General features: G+C 23.4%; 1 protein-coding gene across 2 annotated transcripts in view; it reads right to left on the bottom strand.

Annotated features, from left to right (window-relative positions):
* LOC129618803 (teneurin-a) overlaps positions 1–20523 on the bottom strand; it is a 364957-nt gene that overhangs the window by 83768 nt on the left and 260666 nt on the right. For both annotated transcript variants that reach the window (XM_055533811.1, XM_055533812.1), the window contains 2 exons: positions 18644–18811; positions 16789–16981 (listed from right to left, as the gene is read on the bottom strand). In XM_055533811.1, the coding sequence (XP_055389786.1) occupies positions 16789–16981; positions 18644–18811 (361 nt within the window). The remainder of the gene's footprint in view (positions 1–16788; positions 16982–18643; positions 18812–20523) is intronic.

Here is a 20523-nt window from a genome sequence, read left to right as displayed (position 1 = left end):
GTGTAATAATTGCGAGCAAGAAACTCGTATAAACAATAGTTTTGTTGTTCCATAACTTCTATACAGATCAGACTCAGAAGTTGATAAATAGGTAGGTATATGAGGCTTTCAGAATCGAAGTAACATTGTACAATAAGGAGTGGTTCATTGTGAAAAAAAACTTTATATATTTGAGTTTATCTCAAAACTTAATTATTTAGGGCATTTTGAATTTTTAGCGGTATTTCTAAATTAGTAATGCACAAATTTTTTTTTGGAATTCAAAAAAAGCCATTTTCATTGTACGTAGATTTTTATAGCAATTTACTGTAACTTTTATTGGATAATAATAATAATAGTACGTTTTGTATTTTATTTTGTTCTGAACTTATATAGACAACAGATTTTTACAAAAATCGATCAATTCGATCTCATATTTAATTCCGCAGAAAGAATTTGTCCGAAAAAAATTTTAAGGTCAATTTACTCGAAACACGTTTTTCTTTCGACTTACTCAATTTTCTCTTTCAAAACTTATCGAATTTTTTGTATAAATAATGATGTTTGTAATGTTGGTATACAAAATTCAGGTCTATATAAAAATTTGTAAAAATATAGGAGAGTTTATCCTATAGTATTTTATATTTAAAATGAGTACATAGAGTATAATTTTCTTTCTTATTTCAAAAAACAAGAAAATAAAATTGTTTTCTAAAGGGTATTTGTGAAGTATACTTTGGAAACTTAAATTTAAAAGTATGTCATATATACCATAATTATATACATAAATATCATATATGTAGATATAGTATTGTGTACAATATTGTGTGTTTTTAATATAAACATGTTTGTTTATTATATACATATATATAATATATTATTAATAAATGAAGTATACATAATAATTTGAAAAACCTTTGAATTATTTAGTATGAAAATTCAATTTTAACTAGAAATTACATTTTAATAATAAATCACATATTTAAAACTAAAATAAAATAATTTTTCATTTTCACTTTTTAAATAATTTATATATTTTCTTTTTTTTTCTTTTCTATCTTTACATTTTAGGTCCCACATATATAGTTGGAATATATATAAGAAAATAAGTTACAATATAAATGACTTTTGTTTAAATATTAATGACTTTTTGAATTTTATTACTTAAGGTTTCCTACTTATACTTAAGGAATATAACATATTTTTTGTCATATAATATAACAACACAAACATAATGTTATTATATGCACCATAGTATAACATAATATAAATTGAATATATAGGAGTATATTATTACCAAAGGTATTTTAATAATAATATGTGTACACATCCAGATGGAATTTCAAAAAAAAAAAAAATTATATGTATAACAAAAACGAAAAGGAAGTATAAAAGAAAAAAAATAATAATTGATTTAAGTTTTTACTTCAAACAAAATTACATTTTATATGATATATCCTTATAATATATTTATAATATGTAAAGGACATTAAAGAAATTGTGTTTTTCTTTAGCTTAACATTTTATTTTCCATTTTATTTTTTTTTTTATTTCTTATATTTATGTATGTAGGTAAGATTTCTTTAGATCCTTATATTGAAAATTTAACGAGAGGAAATTTGGTATTTCTTGATAATATTTATTTAGTTTTTTCTCATTTCCTTTTAGATTATTTTATTGTTATACACATATATAATATGCATTGTATTTATATATGTAATATACGTACATAACATTTTATTTTTGTTTTAAGTCCATTGAGAGGATTTTATATATTATTGAAATTTAAAACCACATATGCATGCACAATATTACGCATATGTATTTTGTTATATAATATTAATTTGCATAATTCTTTGGGAAAAATTCTTTTAAGAAGATGAAATACAGGAGAAGAAGAAAATTATAATATTTTTTTTGTTTTATATTATTCAGGAAAGAATTTCGAAAAAAAAAACAGAGTAATTTTTAAGTCATGAATTAAATTAATTATAGATTTTTCGTTTTTTTTTTTTACTTTATTGAAATTAAATATGAAAATTTTTTTTGAATAAGGATTTTCTTTTTCTATATTGCAAAATATTGTAATAAAGATGAAAAGATTATTAAGAAAGTCTAAGATCATGGTACATAGCATATAATACAGAAAGGCTTATGTTATACATAAAATTCTTTCTCATATTATAAGATTTTAATTAATTCTAAAAATATTTGAAAATTTTTTTTTTAAGGCATTTTAATATTTAAAGATTACAATATGTTAGGTCAGTTACAAAATGAAGTCTTAAATAAACATAAAAATATTTTAATTATACAATAGGAAATGGTATATCTTTTTTATTATATTTTTGAAATAAATTTGATTATACAATATCTGACAACTAAAAGTAACAAAAAATGTGAAAAATAATAAACAAGTTTATTCAAAATTTTTCTCGACAGTTGTTCACTTTCTTTTAATGAAATTTTTAAAGTTCAATGTGGAATATCTTCGATAATATAGTATAAAATTTGAAAAATTCAAAATAAGCAAGTTCTTAAAAAAATATTATGAAAAATGACCAAAAATTTATGGTAAATTAAATACTGGGGTATAGAATTTTGATCAAATATAAGTATAAGTTGATAGAAGATAGATTTTAATATCTTTAAATATTCTGAACTTTTAACATTAGCATCTTCCTCTTGCATCAACATGCATTTATTCGTCTTCAGTAATATTAAATTCAATATATTCCATAATTTGTAAAATATTCCAAAAAGTATTTTAATATATCAATGATTATAATCAATATATCAAGTATAGTGTACAGGTTTTAGCTATAAAAAAAATGAGAATACGTCAAACATAATTTTTGACTGTTTTTTTGTCGTATATAATTTGATAGTTCCCGTCGGCATTATTATTGACGTAGAAATCGACGATTATATTATTATGTAGACTCCTGCAATATCAATATTACGTAGACTTCTGTAATATCTTCACACTATCTCGGAAATACCATAATCCTGTCATTTGGAATATTATCCTTTTGAATAAATTTGTCTTCTTTGTTTTTTGGTTGCAATAACAGTTTAAAATGAGTTAATTTTTCCGTAAATGATAACATTTTGAATTTTCTGGATGGTCAATGTAAAAATCTTCAATTATTCTTTCTATTTTTTCTTATAAATATATACAATATGCTTTAAGGTTTTAATTAAATTGCCTTAAATAGTTTTAATGATTAAATTAATTCTAGAATATTATATTATTGACCTTTAAAATGAATTAATTTTAAAATGGTAATTAAAATAGATTGAAGAAAAAAGTGAATTGTGAAATTAAACTCCGTAATATTTTTAAAAATATAGAATGGAGTTGAATTGAAATTCCTTAACCATCTCGAAAATAATTTTTATTAAAAATTGTTGTAAATAAAGTCAGGAAGTCCGCTATATTAACTTTGTAAATTGCAGTAAGTATATTAGATTTGGAATATTTAATCAATTTTTAAGTTTACTTTCTTCTTGGTTAAGTAAAATATACAAAATTAGACGTTTTAATGGTAAAACCTTATAGTTTACCATCCCCTTGTTCAACGTTTTAATGTATAATTATATGATGAAATTTAATTTAAATTATTTATTTATCATAAATTATTACACTTCATTAATTTTAGAAAATTTGAAATTCATTGGCTAATAAAAATCTATTATATAGCTGTTATTTAATTAATTGTGATGAGTTGGATTTCAATGATCAATGGCTAATCAGACGTTACAAAAATCTTTTATTCATATGTGTATGTATATATGTAATTATTGCTGGTTGAATTGTGATTGATTTGAATCTTTTTTTTATGTTTTCAATTTCTTATATTATTAAATTTTTATTTTTCAGTATAATTTAAATTTTTCTGGAGTGTTCGATTATTTAATAAATAAATCAAATTAGCTTCATGTACACTTTTAAAACTATTGAAAAATTATTTGAAAAATTTAAAATAAATATCGCGTAGTTTCAAAAGAATATTTAAAAAAAACACTAAATGCTGTGAAAAAGAAATAACAACAATATAGCGTAAAACGCGCTCCGTAATTTCTATTTTATTTCGGGAGGGTGGTTGAGATTCGGCTACAGTTTTATGGCCGTCAGAAATACTGTCTAGTAATGTCTCACCTGAAAAAGCTGAAAAAATCGGACTGCTTCTTGTGCAGATTTTGTGGTGGCGGTGACGAGGCAACCGTCCACATTCTTTCCGACTGCCCGGTACTGGCTGTGTGGCGTTGTAATAGCCTCGGATAGTAATTAAAAATTTTTAAATTTTCTACATAGTTCTCAATAAGAATACATACATAGTTCTCAAAAAGAAATAAATAAATTTGAATAGAAAACATTTACCACACGTTGTTATTAATTATTTGAATTGTTTATAACGATGGATTAAAGTATAACAAATCATTAATTAGTATTTAAATATACAAAATTACGAACAAAATTCAATTGAATTTTTATGGCAATAATCCACAGATTGTGATCAAAATTCAAGAGAAATTTTCTCTCTTGTTGTGTATCTTTTTATTCGGTTTTGCCAATATTATTAAACCTCAGTAAAAATTTTGTTTTTTCGATATCCTTAATTTTTTTCAATTAATTTATTAGTATAGTACTTTTATTTACTTTCCATCTTATACAATTATAGATATAGAGCACAAACTGCATTTTCTTATAAAGAAAACTGTTATATATGTTGCTAGAGAAAAAAAAATCTTTGTTTGCATTTTACTATTTTCTTTTGAATTTTATGCATTTTTCACAATTTTCTTCTTTATTTATTTGTATATACTTCCCGGAAATGTTGTTGAACTGCTCCTTAAAACTGTTTATACAAAAATAAAAAAAAAGAAAGAAATAAAATATAAACAAGAGTATAAAAATGAAAAGACCCTGAATATCTAAGTTTTCAGTTATTTTCCGTATTTTTTCGTTTTTTATTTATTCTTTTTTAAATAAAAAGGATGCCTTCTTGATAAGGATTCAAATATAGTTTCGTTTTGTTTTTTAATTTTATTTTTATGCTATTTTTGATCTCCGTTTTGCTTTTCCTGAAAAAAGCAAAACGTAACGACGACAACAACGACTACAACGAATATTTAGTAGTAATGAAAATGAAAAATAAAAGAAAATTATACGAATTTTCTTATGTTCTTCTATGCTCTTCAAAAATGAACATAGCAATAACAAAAAGAAAAATTTTTAAAACAAAATGTTTGCGATATCCTGTCAGCAATATTCTCTGTGTTTTCCTCTTTTTTTTATAAATTTTATTTTTAAATGCAATTTTTACGTGTTATGTGTGTTTGTGTGAGGGTCTACATTCTTGTAGTAAACAAGAAATGCAATTTTAAGTATCAAAAGGTTACTCAACAAAATTCTGTACATATATTTTATATATGTATGCATAGGGACATATGATTATGCTCGTATAAATTATGTAAAGAATAAATTGTATAAATGTTTTAGTATAAAAATAATTATATAATAACAAAATTATAGTGGTGACCATATTTATTTAAATTATGGTGGACAAAAGTTTACTGGTATTAAATTTTGTATAAATCAATGGAACAGTATAGGATTAACAGAACAGTATAACAGTATAGTTTGCGATTTTGCCAAAATATTTTGTTTAAAAAAATGGAAAATTAATATTGAAATTAGGATTTATTGCTACTCGATCAAGTCAAATATCAATTTACAACTTAAAAAATTAATGATAAGTTTATGTCAAACCCTCTAATTATTATAAGTGTTTATTTGTAATACAACTTTATTGGGTTAATAACAATACATGATGCGATGTGATATTAATCATTGAAAATTGATGGTTGTGCAACATTGTGTAAAGGTTAATTATTCTCGTTGCCTATTAAAAGTAATTTATTATCCGAATTGACTATTTGAACAACCTAAAATTCCAAATTTTATTTAAACAAAATACGAAAAGTGTTGAAATTCTTGATATAGAAACACAATGTTTTTTTTTCATATTCCCTTTAGCAAAGCAATCATTCTCGATACAAAATTTCAATTTCAATTTGAACGAATATTGTTTGAGCAAATAGTGTAACATCTTTTAACAAAAGCTTTGTGCAGTCAAGACTGTAGAAAAATATAACGCGTAAATATTTCTTAAAATTATTTAAAATATTTTATGCAGTTTAAGAAGAGCACTTATTCTCAACAATGAAGTAATGCTGGTCAGCATAAAAAATTTCCTTGTGTATAAGAACAACTGAATACTATATTGTATACTCAGTTAAAAAAAGTGAAAAATAAAATAGACAGGTTGTTTAAAAAATTGAAAGACATTTGCAATTATGGATTTGAAATAAAGTAAATTTTCAGTAACAAGAATAAGGTAACGTTAACGATAAAATTTTATTCTATATAGTTCTCACAGAGTATGCATACAACTAAATTAGTATAGGTTTATATTTGGGAAATATGTACATTCTACTTTTATAAAAATTATATGAACATACTTATGTATGTGCGTGTAAGGTAAACTTTTCCATATCTTTTTTTTTGAAAGATAGAAAAGAAAATTGAGGAAATAAAAAAATTTTTATTCAGATTTTTCTTGAAAAAAAAATAAATTTTTACTTTTTTCTTAAAATTTTCAATTATATAAAATGTATGCGTATATGTATTATAAATATATACACATGAATTTGCTGAGTTCTAAAGGTGATTGGCATTTTAAAAAATTTATCAATATGGTATTCTGTTTATGGCACAATAATAATCATAGATCATGACATTCATTTTATACTTGAACTTTTCCACACGTCATGACACAATCTATTTGTATTTAATTTTTCGATCAATTCTCTTGCAATGTTTTCTCTTATTTCTCTCCAATATTATTATTATGCTTTCCATATTTTGTTACCCTTTTTAATTCAATCACACATTTTGTAAGCAATCTCTCTGAATGTCGTGACCTTTATTTTGCTTTAAGATATTGAGAAATTTTTTTCCGCATTTAAAAAGAAAATAAAATAAAGAAATTTATCATACTATATTATTTGCTTATATGTTTGTATGTTACGTATTGAAGACGTATTGATATAAAAATATTGAAAGATAAAATTTTATTTAGTTGAGTTGAAAGTTATGATATAAACGTTTAATATTCTGGATATCGTTAACATATTAAATTCATTTTCTTGGCAGGTGATTACATTTAAATAAATTATTAAATGTATAGATCTATGTATGTATTTCAAAATAAAAAATTAAATATGTATTATAAAAATTTTTTAAAATTAAATGTGATTTTATTGAATTTTGAGATGTGTATTATAGTTGTATTCAAAATGTTTAAGGGCTCAGGTATACATCCATCGCATAGGTTTATATTCAAGCGCCCGAACATGTAACTGTATGAATGTATGCAATTAAGCAATCAAACGTTCTGTATGTTTTACTTTAATTTTAAGTTAACGCAATCGATTGGAAATAACGCAAAAGTTTAGTTGCTTAGACGTGCGAGCAACGATTTGACATGTCTGCCTGATCTCTAAGGTATTAGTTAGCATTTACGTACATTTATAGATTTTGTTTGATCTAAATGAAAATTAATGGAATTTTGAAATGTGTTGTTTGTACGTTGGTAATGTTTTGTTTGATTGAGAAAGTAAAGCTAAGTACATGCAATTAACAGAGTTCACACTTAAAGTGGAGTAAAATATAATTTTATTCTCATAATTTTTAATACCCTTCGTTAGTTTTTCTATAGAACATGTTCGACGACATGTTTGAATAATAGTGTTTTTTAGTCTTCTTAAATATTTGATAAGTGTTTAAAATTTTTTGAAAAACAAAAGCAAAGACTTAATCTCAAAGTTTTTTACTACTTAACATATCCAGTATTAAAATTTTAAAGTTTACTACAAAGGTTTCATATGGAGAGTTTTATTTCTCAAAGATAATTTTAAAAACAGGTAAATGACTATATTATAATTCACAATCAGGGAACTAAATGTTATTCTCCTAATTTATATCAAAATGTTTATTCATGAATTTATAGACCCATACTGTCAAAATTGCTGCTCTATATGCAATTAGTAAAATTAAAATTTTATTCATTACATTTCTTTTTCTATTATAGAACACTAAATTCCAGAAATTTGAAATTATCAGATTTCACAACTAGTCAGATACTATTTTCAACTTTCTAGAATCAATAAACCAAAAAAAAAGATTTTTTTATTGAACTTTTTATACAGACAATGAAAATTTTTCGAAATTTTTATAACGTCCTGTATGCTACACCTAAAACTCTTATCGCAGAGTACGAGAGTACCTGTATATTCGCATGTATGTAGATATTGTTTTCTAAATAAATTTTAATTCTTTTATTCGCTATAAAAGTTCAAAAGATTTTTGTTTTTCCAACGATAGTCAAAACAAGAATAAAACAAATAATAATTTTTTTCCAATTTGATCCCATTTAATCTGAGGACAATATAAACTTATACAACAGTATAAGTTTGCATGGGTTCGTATTATGTGCAATATAATGGTGGTAACACGTTCATATTTAAAAATTGTATTTTATTTTGCATTAGCAGCATACTATTGTTAGTTAGTATCATTTGCCACCCATTGCTCTCCTGTAGCGTATGTATTCAACATTTTATATTTATTTATTTATTTATTTATTTTTTTGCTATATAGAGCACAGATATGTTATTTTCATAAGTGTCCTTTTTATTGGATTTTGTTTTATTTCACGAAGTTCCATAACTTTTTGGTTTACTATATGTACGTCGGTATAATATACGTATATATATACACTATAAAATCAGTATGGATGGCAATGGAACAAGTGTAGCACACACGTTTATATGAACGTGGATGTCATAACAATTCGATACATGTTCTAATTTAAATTATACTATTTTGATGTAGTTTCGGATTGTATCGTTTGTTTGGTTATAATATTATGTCCCCATACTAAAGGACATTCAAATAATAAAACGGGATTATATAATTTAAAATATTATATAGGATAGTATAGAACACAATTGTACTGAATTCAATATTTTTGATATTCCGAAAAATATAAATATAAAGAATAGAAGAATGTTTGATTTTCAGAAAGGGCTGAAATATGCTTTCATAGGGTGCAAATTAAATTCGTTAATGGCATCAAAATATTTGAAAAATTTATGTAGGCTACCAATGTACATTAAGTTGATTTTTTCGAGTTGATGTTATTGCAAACTTTTAAAAAAATTTTTGTTAAAAATAGCTACAATATTATTCGGAAAATTTAAAAAGAAATATTGAGAATTTTAAAAACAAGAGTCCTGAAAATTTTGTTTTGCTGAAAATAAATACAATATGATTTCTATGTAAAATCCCCTACAAAATTTTCGGCATCTAATTTAAGACTTTCGGCATCAAACTAAATTTTGTTGAATTTTTAAGAAGTTCTAACTGGAAAACTTAATTTTAATATTTACTTTGAATTAGAAGCATTTTATAAAATTAATATTAGAGTTCTATTTTTATAATTTCTTAAAAACAAACTGCTTGTATGAGATCTGGCATGTTAAGGTTTATATAATTTTCATAATATATTTGCGGTAATCTAATATTATGTTTTCATTAGAAAATTAAAGGCATTTATTAAATTTTCAATTCAATATGAATTGACTTCGAAATATTTTGATAAAAGAATAATTATTTGACAAATTTCTTAATATAACAAACTACACAATAAATTTGAAATTGAATAAGAAGATAAATAAGTTGTACGAGTATTGCCTTCACTACAAACTTAAATCTTTTAATTATTCATTTAAGATCATCAAAATTTAAAATATCAACTATACTGCGTAAATAAATCAACACTTCCTATCATTTAATCTATATACATAGCTCTTGAAATATAGTTGTTAAAGGTATACATACAATCTATACATATGTATATATAAATTGGCGATTGAGTAATTCTACATAAATATATTTATGTACGTACATTTTATACATGTGCCTGAATTGAATAAGAGCGCATTTAAAATTGAATAAAATTTAATAAAAATTTTTTGGGATATTGAAAAGAGTAAAGTAAAGTAATTATTATTGCTGGATGTCATAAAGCCTATACAAAGTACATACTCACGTTTTACTAAACATATACATACATATATGGTATATATAACATGAAAAAATAGTAACGGTATATTGAATTTATGTATATTTACTATAATAATATGAAACGCACTCAGTGGACCATTTAAAAAGTTTTGATGTTTCATTTTTTTTTTGCATATTTTTTGGGGTTAAATTGCTTTTTGTCCTTTTTTTATTATTATCCCTTTTTGGATTTTACTTTACTACATAAAAGTCACACGACAAATATTTTTATTATTCCTTGAAAATTTATATTACATACACATGGATAGTATTTTGTGTTTGTGGGTTTTAAAGGTATCTATATACTATTATGTAATATGTCGCAGTAAAGCACACATTTATGTACGAGAATTGAATGAAAATCAAAAAAAAATAAATAAAAAAAATCGTATAGGAAAAAATCGTACATGGCTTTTATGATTATAGTTGAAAATTCAAGTGTTTCAATTTTTTTTTTGCTTTGCTTTTAATTTTTTTGTAACTGGTGCTGTGATGTAACGACACTGAATTGAGTTACCTAACGTTGTATATGTATATAGGCCGATTTCGAAAATTATAAAACAAAAATAGAGAGAAAACAAAAAAAAATTTTTATATAAAAATGAAATGGAATTCATAATGAAAAGTTGACAGAAGGAAAAAAATACAAAATATTTGCTTTTTTTTTGGAATGTTTTGTCGTTGTTGTGTAAAATAAAAATTATGTTATATGAGAAAATTTTTTCCTCCAACTATATTATACTCCAATAGAGAACAACAAAAGTTGAAGAGTTACAAAATTTCAATTTATTACAATTTTTTAGGTGTATGTTTTTAATTAAATTAAGTTCATTTTTGTTTTAAATTTTTTTTTTGTGGAATTATAATGCTCTTTGATGCATACGAGTATATGAGCACACAATTTTTGAAAATTTTTTAGCATAAAGTGAATATAAGGTTTTTTTTTTTTATTTAATTAAAATCCAATTTTACAATTTCTAAAAATTTTTACAAAAGAGTAATTTTTAAAAAGCATTAATTTTTAATTTTGTTATATTGGTACATGAATTATAAATTAAGGTTATTATAAAGGATTAAAAATAGATTTGATATTATGTGCAAGGATATTATTAAACAAAAATGCATTAAATCAATTATTGACAAAAGTTGTAAAAGAGTGGTGATAGCAAAAATGAGGTCAAGAGAATTTTTTTTTCCCAAAATTGAATGAGAAACAATGTGAAAATGTTGAAATAGATCAAGGGTAGTAATTGAAAAAAATGTTCTGAGATTTTGAGAAAAGCTTTTGATTTAAAGAAAAGAGTGGATAAAAAAAATTATAATGAATTAATGGGGAAATAATTGGGAAACGTTGCAAATAATTGTAATGTAGAAAGGAAGTGTACATATAAGCTCATTAGAAAATGTCTCTTTATCAGAAAGAAATGACATATTCGACTGTCTGGTATAAACTGCTTTAAATATACATACACCATTTTCTAAAGCTCTCACATGACATTGAATCGTGATCTTTTATGTTACAATCGATTCGTTTGGGTTTAACGCAACGATAGTCAGGAATTAAAATAAAATTTAAATAAAAAATTTGCATAAAATTTTTAATTATTTTAGTTAAATTGTTTATTATTCTATAATATTACTCAACAAACAGGAAAAGCATTTTCATTCAAAATATTTCATATTCTTTTAAATAAATCAATACCATTCTAATTTGATTTCGAAACTCATTCAAGTTTTATAGTCGTCTACCAATACAGCATTGTTCATATAGATTTGACAATATTAAATTTTTTTTTATAAAGTTCAACAATATTTTGTATCTTATACGTGATCATAACCAATGCTATATTAAATATAAAATACATTTTGTACGACATTTGAATTTTATAATTTCTATTTTGAATTTCAGTACAATTGCATTGCATGTGTTTTTCGTGATAAAATAATATTGCAAAGCATTATAAACTCGACAATTTTTGATTTTAAATCAGACAAAACAATTCATTTTTTTGTTTTTAAATTTTATGTTTAAGAAAATTTCTTGATATTTTCCAACTTAAATCATAGTTTTTATTTTTCATTTTTGTGCTATAACATTTTTGCATTCATATGCATTGAATAAAACATTTTCAAATGTCTCGTTATATTAAAAAAAAAAAAAAACAACAACAAAGTCATTTTTTATGGTGGCAATTTTGAAAACCACTTATAAAAAATGAAATTTTCGATTTAATATTGTCATTTTGATGTTCAACTTGTACAGTTTCCCAAAATCGAATACTAAAAATATTAAAATGTAAAAAATCACAATAAATAAAAAATTTTTATTTTAGTATTCAGGTAACATGATTTGGATTACAAAACATGCTTTGGTGAAGAGACAGAGACTAGAAAATAAAAGATTATAAAGATTAAAGGATTGTACTTGCACTTGCATATGAAATGTACAAAAAATTGCATGGTAAACGGTGTTGTTTTAAGTTTCAGAATTGATGTATTTCTGCAGCATCAGTATATATTGGCGTGTAAATATAAAAATATCAAATCAAAAATTTTAATTCTTTTCTTAAAATTTTAAGAGAAATTTTAGATCATTTGCGTGCTATTAATAATAAGAAATTTGCTTACTCTTAAGTAAGAAATAAATATTAATTAAAACACAATTCTTTCATGGCAATTGAATCTAGAGTTCAAATTTAAAATAGTTAGATTTCATAGCCTTTAAGAACAATAGTACAAAAACACGGATCCAATAATGTTGTGATAAAATGACAGTTTGTTTAAGTTGATCTTTTATGATTAGTCTGCAGCAGACTGTGAATGTAGTAAGGAAATGGGAAAAATATTTCCGTATAGGAGGCGATTTCAAAATTCTTTTCAAGTTATGATAGAAACAAAAAACACTCATCCTATAAATATGCAATTATTATTAAAATTTTGTGGAGATTGAATTAAAATTGCAAATTTTATTTTTGACTTTTGCAATCGAAAAATTTTTAATCAAACTTTTTTCTTAATTGTTTGTTTACACAATGTTTTTAGTTACTGAAGACACAAAGTTCAACAACCCTTTTCCTAACTAAATCCTAAAATAATTTAAAAGGACATTTTTTCATTTTGTTTTCTGTATTAAACTTTAAGAAAGTTCTTTGAATATTTGAATTTTTTCTATTGGCTACAAAACAAACTTGAAGTTTTTACATTACCGTTTGCTGACTCTAAATTTATTCATTGAAAAGAAATTATTTGGCTCTTGAATACTCAGCGTCTTTTATTTTTTTTACTATTTACTGAAGATTATATCGTTGAATTTCATTGTTTTATAGAAATTGAATTTCAAGAATAATATTTTAAAGTGAATTTATATTAAATAATCGTATATTGTTGGTGTGTGTGTAAGAATAAAAATAAAATGCATTGTATTAAAAATTTAATAAATTCAATAAGATTTTTTGTTTGAATAAAAAAAATTAACTGATTTTGTTGTCTGTAGCTGTTTTTATTTTTAATTAGAGTAATTAAAGGTTTACTATACTTTTTATACTTCCGTTTTGTCAATGATTCCACATCATCTAGGGTTCAAAGGGAAGACATTTAGAATAAGTAGTAGGTGTATATAAAAAAAGCCAGAGAATAAGACAACAAGAATAAAATAAATACGGGCTCCGAGTTGTATATACGCCTTAACAGTACACACTTAGAAATTTATTGAATATTTCCAAAGCGTTATTAACTTCTCCAGTTTTGTTTTCAAATTCTTTTTAATTAGAAATTGGTTTCTAAAGTTTCTTTTCGATCATTCTAACAAAACATTGCAAAATTTTTGAAAGTGGAATTAAAATTTTAAAAACTCGACTCTACTATACAAGACAACAAAAGGTTTGTAATTTATGGATTGAAATTGAATATTTATTATGATATTTTAAATATTTGATTGGAACTTTAAGGTTTATAGTTAGTTAGAATGTGATAACAAGGATTATTGATTAATATTTAAGTACGATTGAATATTTTGTACCTGCTAATGATTTTTGCAAATATTTATAGAAAAATTTTTTGATTTAAATTTCTAATACTCTTTAATTACCCTCTGGCCTTAAAATTCTTTAGTGCAGTGAAATGGAAAATTCATATTTGCATTTCTTTTTTTTTTTAATTATTTTAAATTTTTCTTGTTCAGTGCAAATCAAACTCACGCAATATTGTTTGTGCAAATGAAATGAGTGCATTAAAATTGTCACATGCCTATTAAAAAAAACTCTTTTTAAATTATCTTATAAATACCGTCATTTATTCATAATATGTGTAAATATTTACATTACATAAAAAAATTATAATCTAATTAACCATGTATTAAAAGAGCCTCACTCCAATAAATGAATAAAAACACAAATGAATAAAAACGAAATATACAACTTTTGGTTTTTTTTTTCATTTTTGTCATTTAATATGCATCTGTGCATTTTTGAACTTTAATATTATCCTTAAGCTATTTTTCTGCAATATTAAATAAAAAACGTAAAACATACGAGTATGTACAAAATGCTGGCATCTTTTCTCGTGTTTCTTTGAATTATTACCGAAAAAAAACAGGAAAAAAACAAACGTAAAAATAAATTAAGGAAAGTGGATGTTGTTCATTACCACTGTAAGATACCAGAGTGAAAATCAATATGATTAATAGGATTAATTTTCCAATTTAAAAATGAATTTCTAAATGACATGTCAGTCGCCTCCTAGATAAAATTGAACTTGCCATACCAAAAAAAATTTGGGATGTTTCTAGCCCCCCGAATGCTATAAAGGATTTGTGGGTATGACCCATAAAAAATAAAAATTATGACTTGTGAGGCAATTTGAAATATTGAAGAAACTAGTTTACGGTAAGATTTCCAAATATATGAGCGTACCACTAGTTATTTTAAGTAAAATAATTTTATTTTGAGAGAAAAACTACCAAGAATGAAAACAGATGACATTATTATATTTCATATATTGAAAAGGGTTTATTTCGTATTACAAATGAAATCTCAAATTCGTACTGATGACTGAATAGAGAAGGATTTTATAATTTTCACATGTCTATGGAAAATTTTATTAAAGTGTTGGAATTAAGCTAGATGCAGCCATAATATTAATTCATCACCGAAATAAAAAATAAAGATATTTTGTAAGTGTGATTAATTTGCGAGAAAAATTCATTGTACCGGAATAACAATATTCCTTTTTTTCTCTTCATTTTTGTTTTATATCCTGGGGGATATTATGTTTCACCGAAGCGAAAATGTAATAGAAGTACTGCAAAAAAAGTGATGAAACAAAAAAATCATTTTCTTTTTTAATTTATTTTTTTTTGTCACAATCTTATGTGCTCCTATAAAAATTTTAAGAATTTAAAATGGGAATGAAATCAGGGTCTGGGAAATGGTAATTAAGTAAATTTTAGTTCAATTTACTAAAGAAAGGAATTTTATTGCAATCTATTTTTATTAAATTTCAATATAGGTTTCTTATAGAAATAATAAAATATATTTGTAATAGCACAAACTCTTTATTATCTATATCTATAATAAGGGACTCTTCTTCCAAGAAATTTAAATTTACGAAATATATAAATAAGTGTTGCTTTAAATTATTTATTAGAAATCAATAGTACACTAACAGAAAATGTCCGGTGTTACAAGTGCCCGAAAAAAGAGCGTAGAAATTGCAGAAAAATCATACCTAGTCGCACTTACTCAGTGCGTGGGAATGCCTTACCGGACACATTCAATAAATTAAGTAATACTCAACATTAATTTTCAAGGAAACACTGTCTTAGTTACAACTAAAATGTCATTTTTTAAGATGTTACGATATTTATACTAGCACGACTTTACTGATATAAACAAAGTTTATTTATTTATATTCAGATAGCTTTCATAAAATTAATAAACCTAAGTATGTACATATGATTTGAAAAGAAATTAAAAAGTTGTTGATTTTCCTAATTATTCACATCTACATACAGATCTATAATATATAATTTTCGATGTATAGTTATGAGAATAAAAATTTTATTTACATAAACATTCACAAATTAAAAATCGATTATTCAATTATAGCAGCTCTTGTGTCGATTCAATTATTATTGCATGACTAAAATAAAACATAATAATTTTTTTTTGGTAAACAAAATTTTAATAAAATTACAAAATTTTACCAAAAAATTAAATTTCATATTAAAATTATGTTTCACCATTTATAATTATTATTATAAATACTCATAATAATAACTACATACTGATATAGAATATTGTAGCTATGTAAATATAGAAAATTTCAAATTCATATTGTATTTATGAAACAGTAGCAGCATAATATTCACAATATAACACATGTTTAGAATTTAATATTCTATGTATTTTATATAAAATATTATTATCAAAAAAAAAAAGGATATATGAAATAGGAAATTATTCTTGCAGCAATGAACCGGATATTCAAATCAAATTAAATATAGAAATATTATTATAATGGAATGAAACTTATTTATGTATGTATAAAATATATATTTTATATATATATATTTATATTAATATTACACAATAATAAAAATATTTATGTACACATACCTGTGTTTCAGCAAATATAACTCTTTTGCCTGGCATTGCACCAACACCATTTGGCATCCATGTACTAATCAATTGTGGTTTTAATTGTTCGTGATCGTGGTCAATGCATACAATTCCGGATTCAGTTTTCTCATCTGAGAAATGGTATAGTATCGTATTAAGGAATGTTAATGCTGGATTCTGTGTTGCTAACCTATATGCAATAAATTAGAAAAAAAATATTAAAAACAAAAATACAAAATTTTCGGGGAAAAAACAAATTTATTTAAAATATTTTAAAAATAATATAAAAATTTTTTACACTTTTGTATATAATAATATTATATGTATGTAGAATAAAATTCGAAAAACCAAAAAATAAAGCAATTACAATACAGATAAAAAAGAAAAATGTTCCTGGCAAGTGCATTTAATATAAGGCTTGTGGATTGTATTCACATTGAAAAATGGGAGAGTTAAAAAATATTGAAATTATTTAGGTGAAATTATTTTTAAATATTTTGGAAAAGAAAGATTATAGACAAAGTTAGGTCCAGTTCAAAATTGTTCGGCGCCCTACGCGGTTTCCAAAAATTAATCTTAAAAATACAATCCAAATTAATTCAATTACCAAAAAAAGTCGTAAATGAAAAAATTATAAAAAATTTTTTAAAAATTTAGTTTTTGTTTAGAATGGCACATTCTAACAAATAGCCTTTGAAATTATCAGAGTTATTTACTTATTCGCCTTGTATTTTGGGGGTACTTATATATTGTAAAATTATAAAATTTTTCTTCTTAATTTAAAGTTAAAATTTCAGAATAATAATTTCCAATGCAAAGGATTTCTATGATATTTATATGATTTTAATTTTGTTAAGTTTATCAAATGAAATAATTTATATTAAAATTTTGTTTGCAATAACATTATGGAAGGAAATTATATTGTTTGCCTTAACTTACTTTTAACTTTTAATATACAAATAATCTTGTGTAGCATACAAATGTTCTTATTTCAATTCGATAATACAGTTCTTATATTCCTATAACAGTAAAGGATATTTTTTAAGGACTACTGGAAACTCTAACAGATGCATATACCTGCGCATATACATACAATATAAAGTAGTATAAATGCAATATGAATCCAGTTATTTTATTTAATTAAAAATAAAAGAGAATAAAATAATATAAAAATATAAAATGTTAAAAATCTAACATAACAAATCAAAAATAACAAATAAAAGAATAAAAACAAAGAAAACAAGGAGATCAGAAAAATTTAATGAATTTTTTTTACATTGTTATATTTTATAAAAAAAAAATTATTTATAGAACAGACCGTAATTCGTCTAGGAAACGGAAGTATTTAATTTAAATGTTTCACTTGGTCAAATTGTTATACTCACTATGAGTATAATAATAAACACTCAAATACATAATATTTATATATGAAAATAATTGAAAATTTAAATTAAATATGAAAATTATTGTACATATGGATGCAAATATTTTATAATTGGATATTGTTCTCATAGTGTACAAGTATATATTCGGAAATTAAATATACGGACATATTCTTGGTAATTTTTCGTAATTTTTGATAATTTTGAAAATTTTTTTAAACTAAAATCGAGGTTAATTTTAATAATTGTTTTAATAAAATTTGGTTTTTTTTATTGTTTTAGGAAAACTTCATTAAAAATTTTTGGGTAGAGGAAGAAAAATATTAAAATTGAATTTTTAATTCATAATTAAAATTTTCTAATTTGTGGTTTTTGGTATATTTGAATTTGATTTTGTTTTTCTATAATTTCCAATCTTATTTTTTTTAAATAAATATTTATTATACTAAAAAATTAATATTATTATTTACTTTATTTGTTTCTTTGTAGTTTCATCTTCATCACTTAATTGCATTTGTACTGGTGGTAAAACAACAATACGATTCCATGGTACAAAAACTGTTCTAGTAAGTGGTTTAAATGGTGAACGTTGAAATTGTAATGTTACAGCACCACCACCATTAACTAAAACATCAAACCTGTAATGAAATAGAATAAAATTTAATTAATTATAAATATTAATTATGAATATTAAACAAAAATTTAGTAAATAAATTGAAATTGGTATTGCTGTTTTATTTTACTAATTATATTTTTCAATTAAATTTTTTTTTCTGAATTTTCGATTTTTATACGTAATTATGTTTGTATTGGAAAATTATTTATTCTAAATTGATTTATTGAATTTTATTTTTGTTTTGTGGTGATAAAGATGGGTAACAATACACAATAATATTTCCAAGTTATATTCGATATGTGAAGGGGAAAATTCTCTTAGAAGAAGGATGAAAATGATGAGTAACTGTGAAAAGATATCTAATAAAACTCCTTCTGCAAAAACGATTTACTATGGATTTTGAATTAATTTAAAGATTTAATTAAAAAATTACTGAATTGAAGATTGGAAATTACTGAACAGGACAAACTGTTATAAATTTTGTTTGAAAACTGTTTCTAAATATATTGTATATATCAAATACTTTTAGATTAATTGCCAAGTTATAATATATAATAATATAATTATAATAATAAAGAACTGTGTGCACATATTTTTACCTTTTCTTAATTCCATATTACGATTAAAAAGCTAGTAATTAACTATCAAGTTTGCTTGTTTTCATATATGAATATTGTTCTGATTGAATATCGAATTATTTGAATACTGATAATTATAAATAATTAATTTATATATATTATATATAAATTTTGCAATTTGTATGAAAATATAATTTAATATTGTTATATTAATATTTACGTTCGATATTAAATATATCCTATATTGAATTTTTAATTTTCAATTGAAATTATTAAATATGTACCAATATATATTTTTTGAAATAGTGTTTATTTAAAAGTGAAAATGGTTATTTTAAATAATTATATTTGACAAATATTAAAATAAAATATACCAATAAGGAAATTATTCAAACAATTTTTGAAATTTACATTCGTGGTGAGGAAACACTAGTTTATAATAAATTTATTGGGAAATAGTAATGCCAAAAATTGAAATTTTTGATTATTTTTTAAACATATTCAAAAAAAAAAAATTTCAAATCAAAGGATTAAGAAGGTAGATATAAATAAAACTTCTTCTTATTGTGTGACTTTTTATGAAAAAATCATATTCAACTAGAAAGTTTCATTTTTACCGACCGTATTGTGTAAACAATAGGTAGGTTATGTGATGGCAACAAATTTTGCATATCGAGTTTTCGGTGGGAACGTACTTCTCCATAGTAGGGAAGTGTAAATAAACTATTTTTACCAACCTGTCGGTCTGTCGGTCTGTGTGTGCACGAGTGTATCTCAAGTTAGGCTGAACCGATTTTGATGAAATTTTATATGTAAGTTTGTTTCCACCATGGCACGGATCGATCAACTTTTGGTATATATCAGGCCTCGGGAACTGCACTTTTTAGCGGGCCTGTTTTACTTTTTTGAACATTTTGAAGAAAATATTCAACCGATTTACTTGAAATTTTATATATAAGCTCAGCTCGACCGTCCGCAAAAATTCGTATGTTTTGGAAGAAATCAGGCATCGGCAACTAGACGTTTACTACGGGCCAAATATACATTTTTGTGTATATAAAGAGAAATAATCAACCGATTTCATAAAAATTTAATATATGAACTCCTCGTATTAAAACAATGAACATATAAATTTTTTGGAAAGATCAGGGCTCGA

The sequence above is a fragment of the Condylostylus longicornis genome, unplaced genomic scaffold (genome assembly GCF_029603195.1).
Source record: "Condylostylus longicornis isolate FDR11 unplaced genomic scaffold, ASM2960319v2 ptg000010l, whole genome shotgun sequence".
NCBI lineage: Eukaryota > Metazoa > Arthropoda > Insecta > Diptera > Dolichopodidae > Condylostylus > Condylostylus longicornis.
Note: the sequence above shows the minus strand (reverse complement) of the source record. Positions and strands in the feature narration are given on the sequence as shown.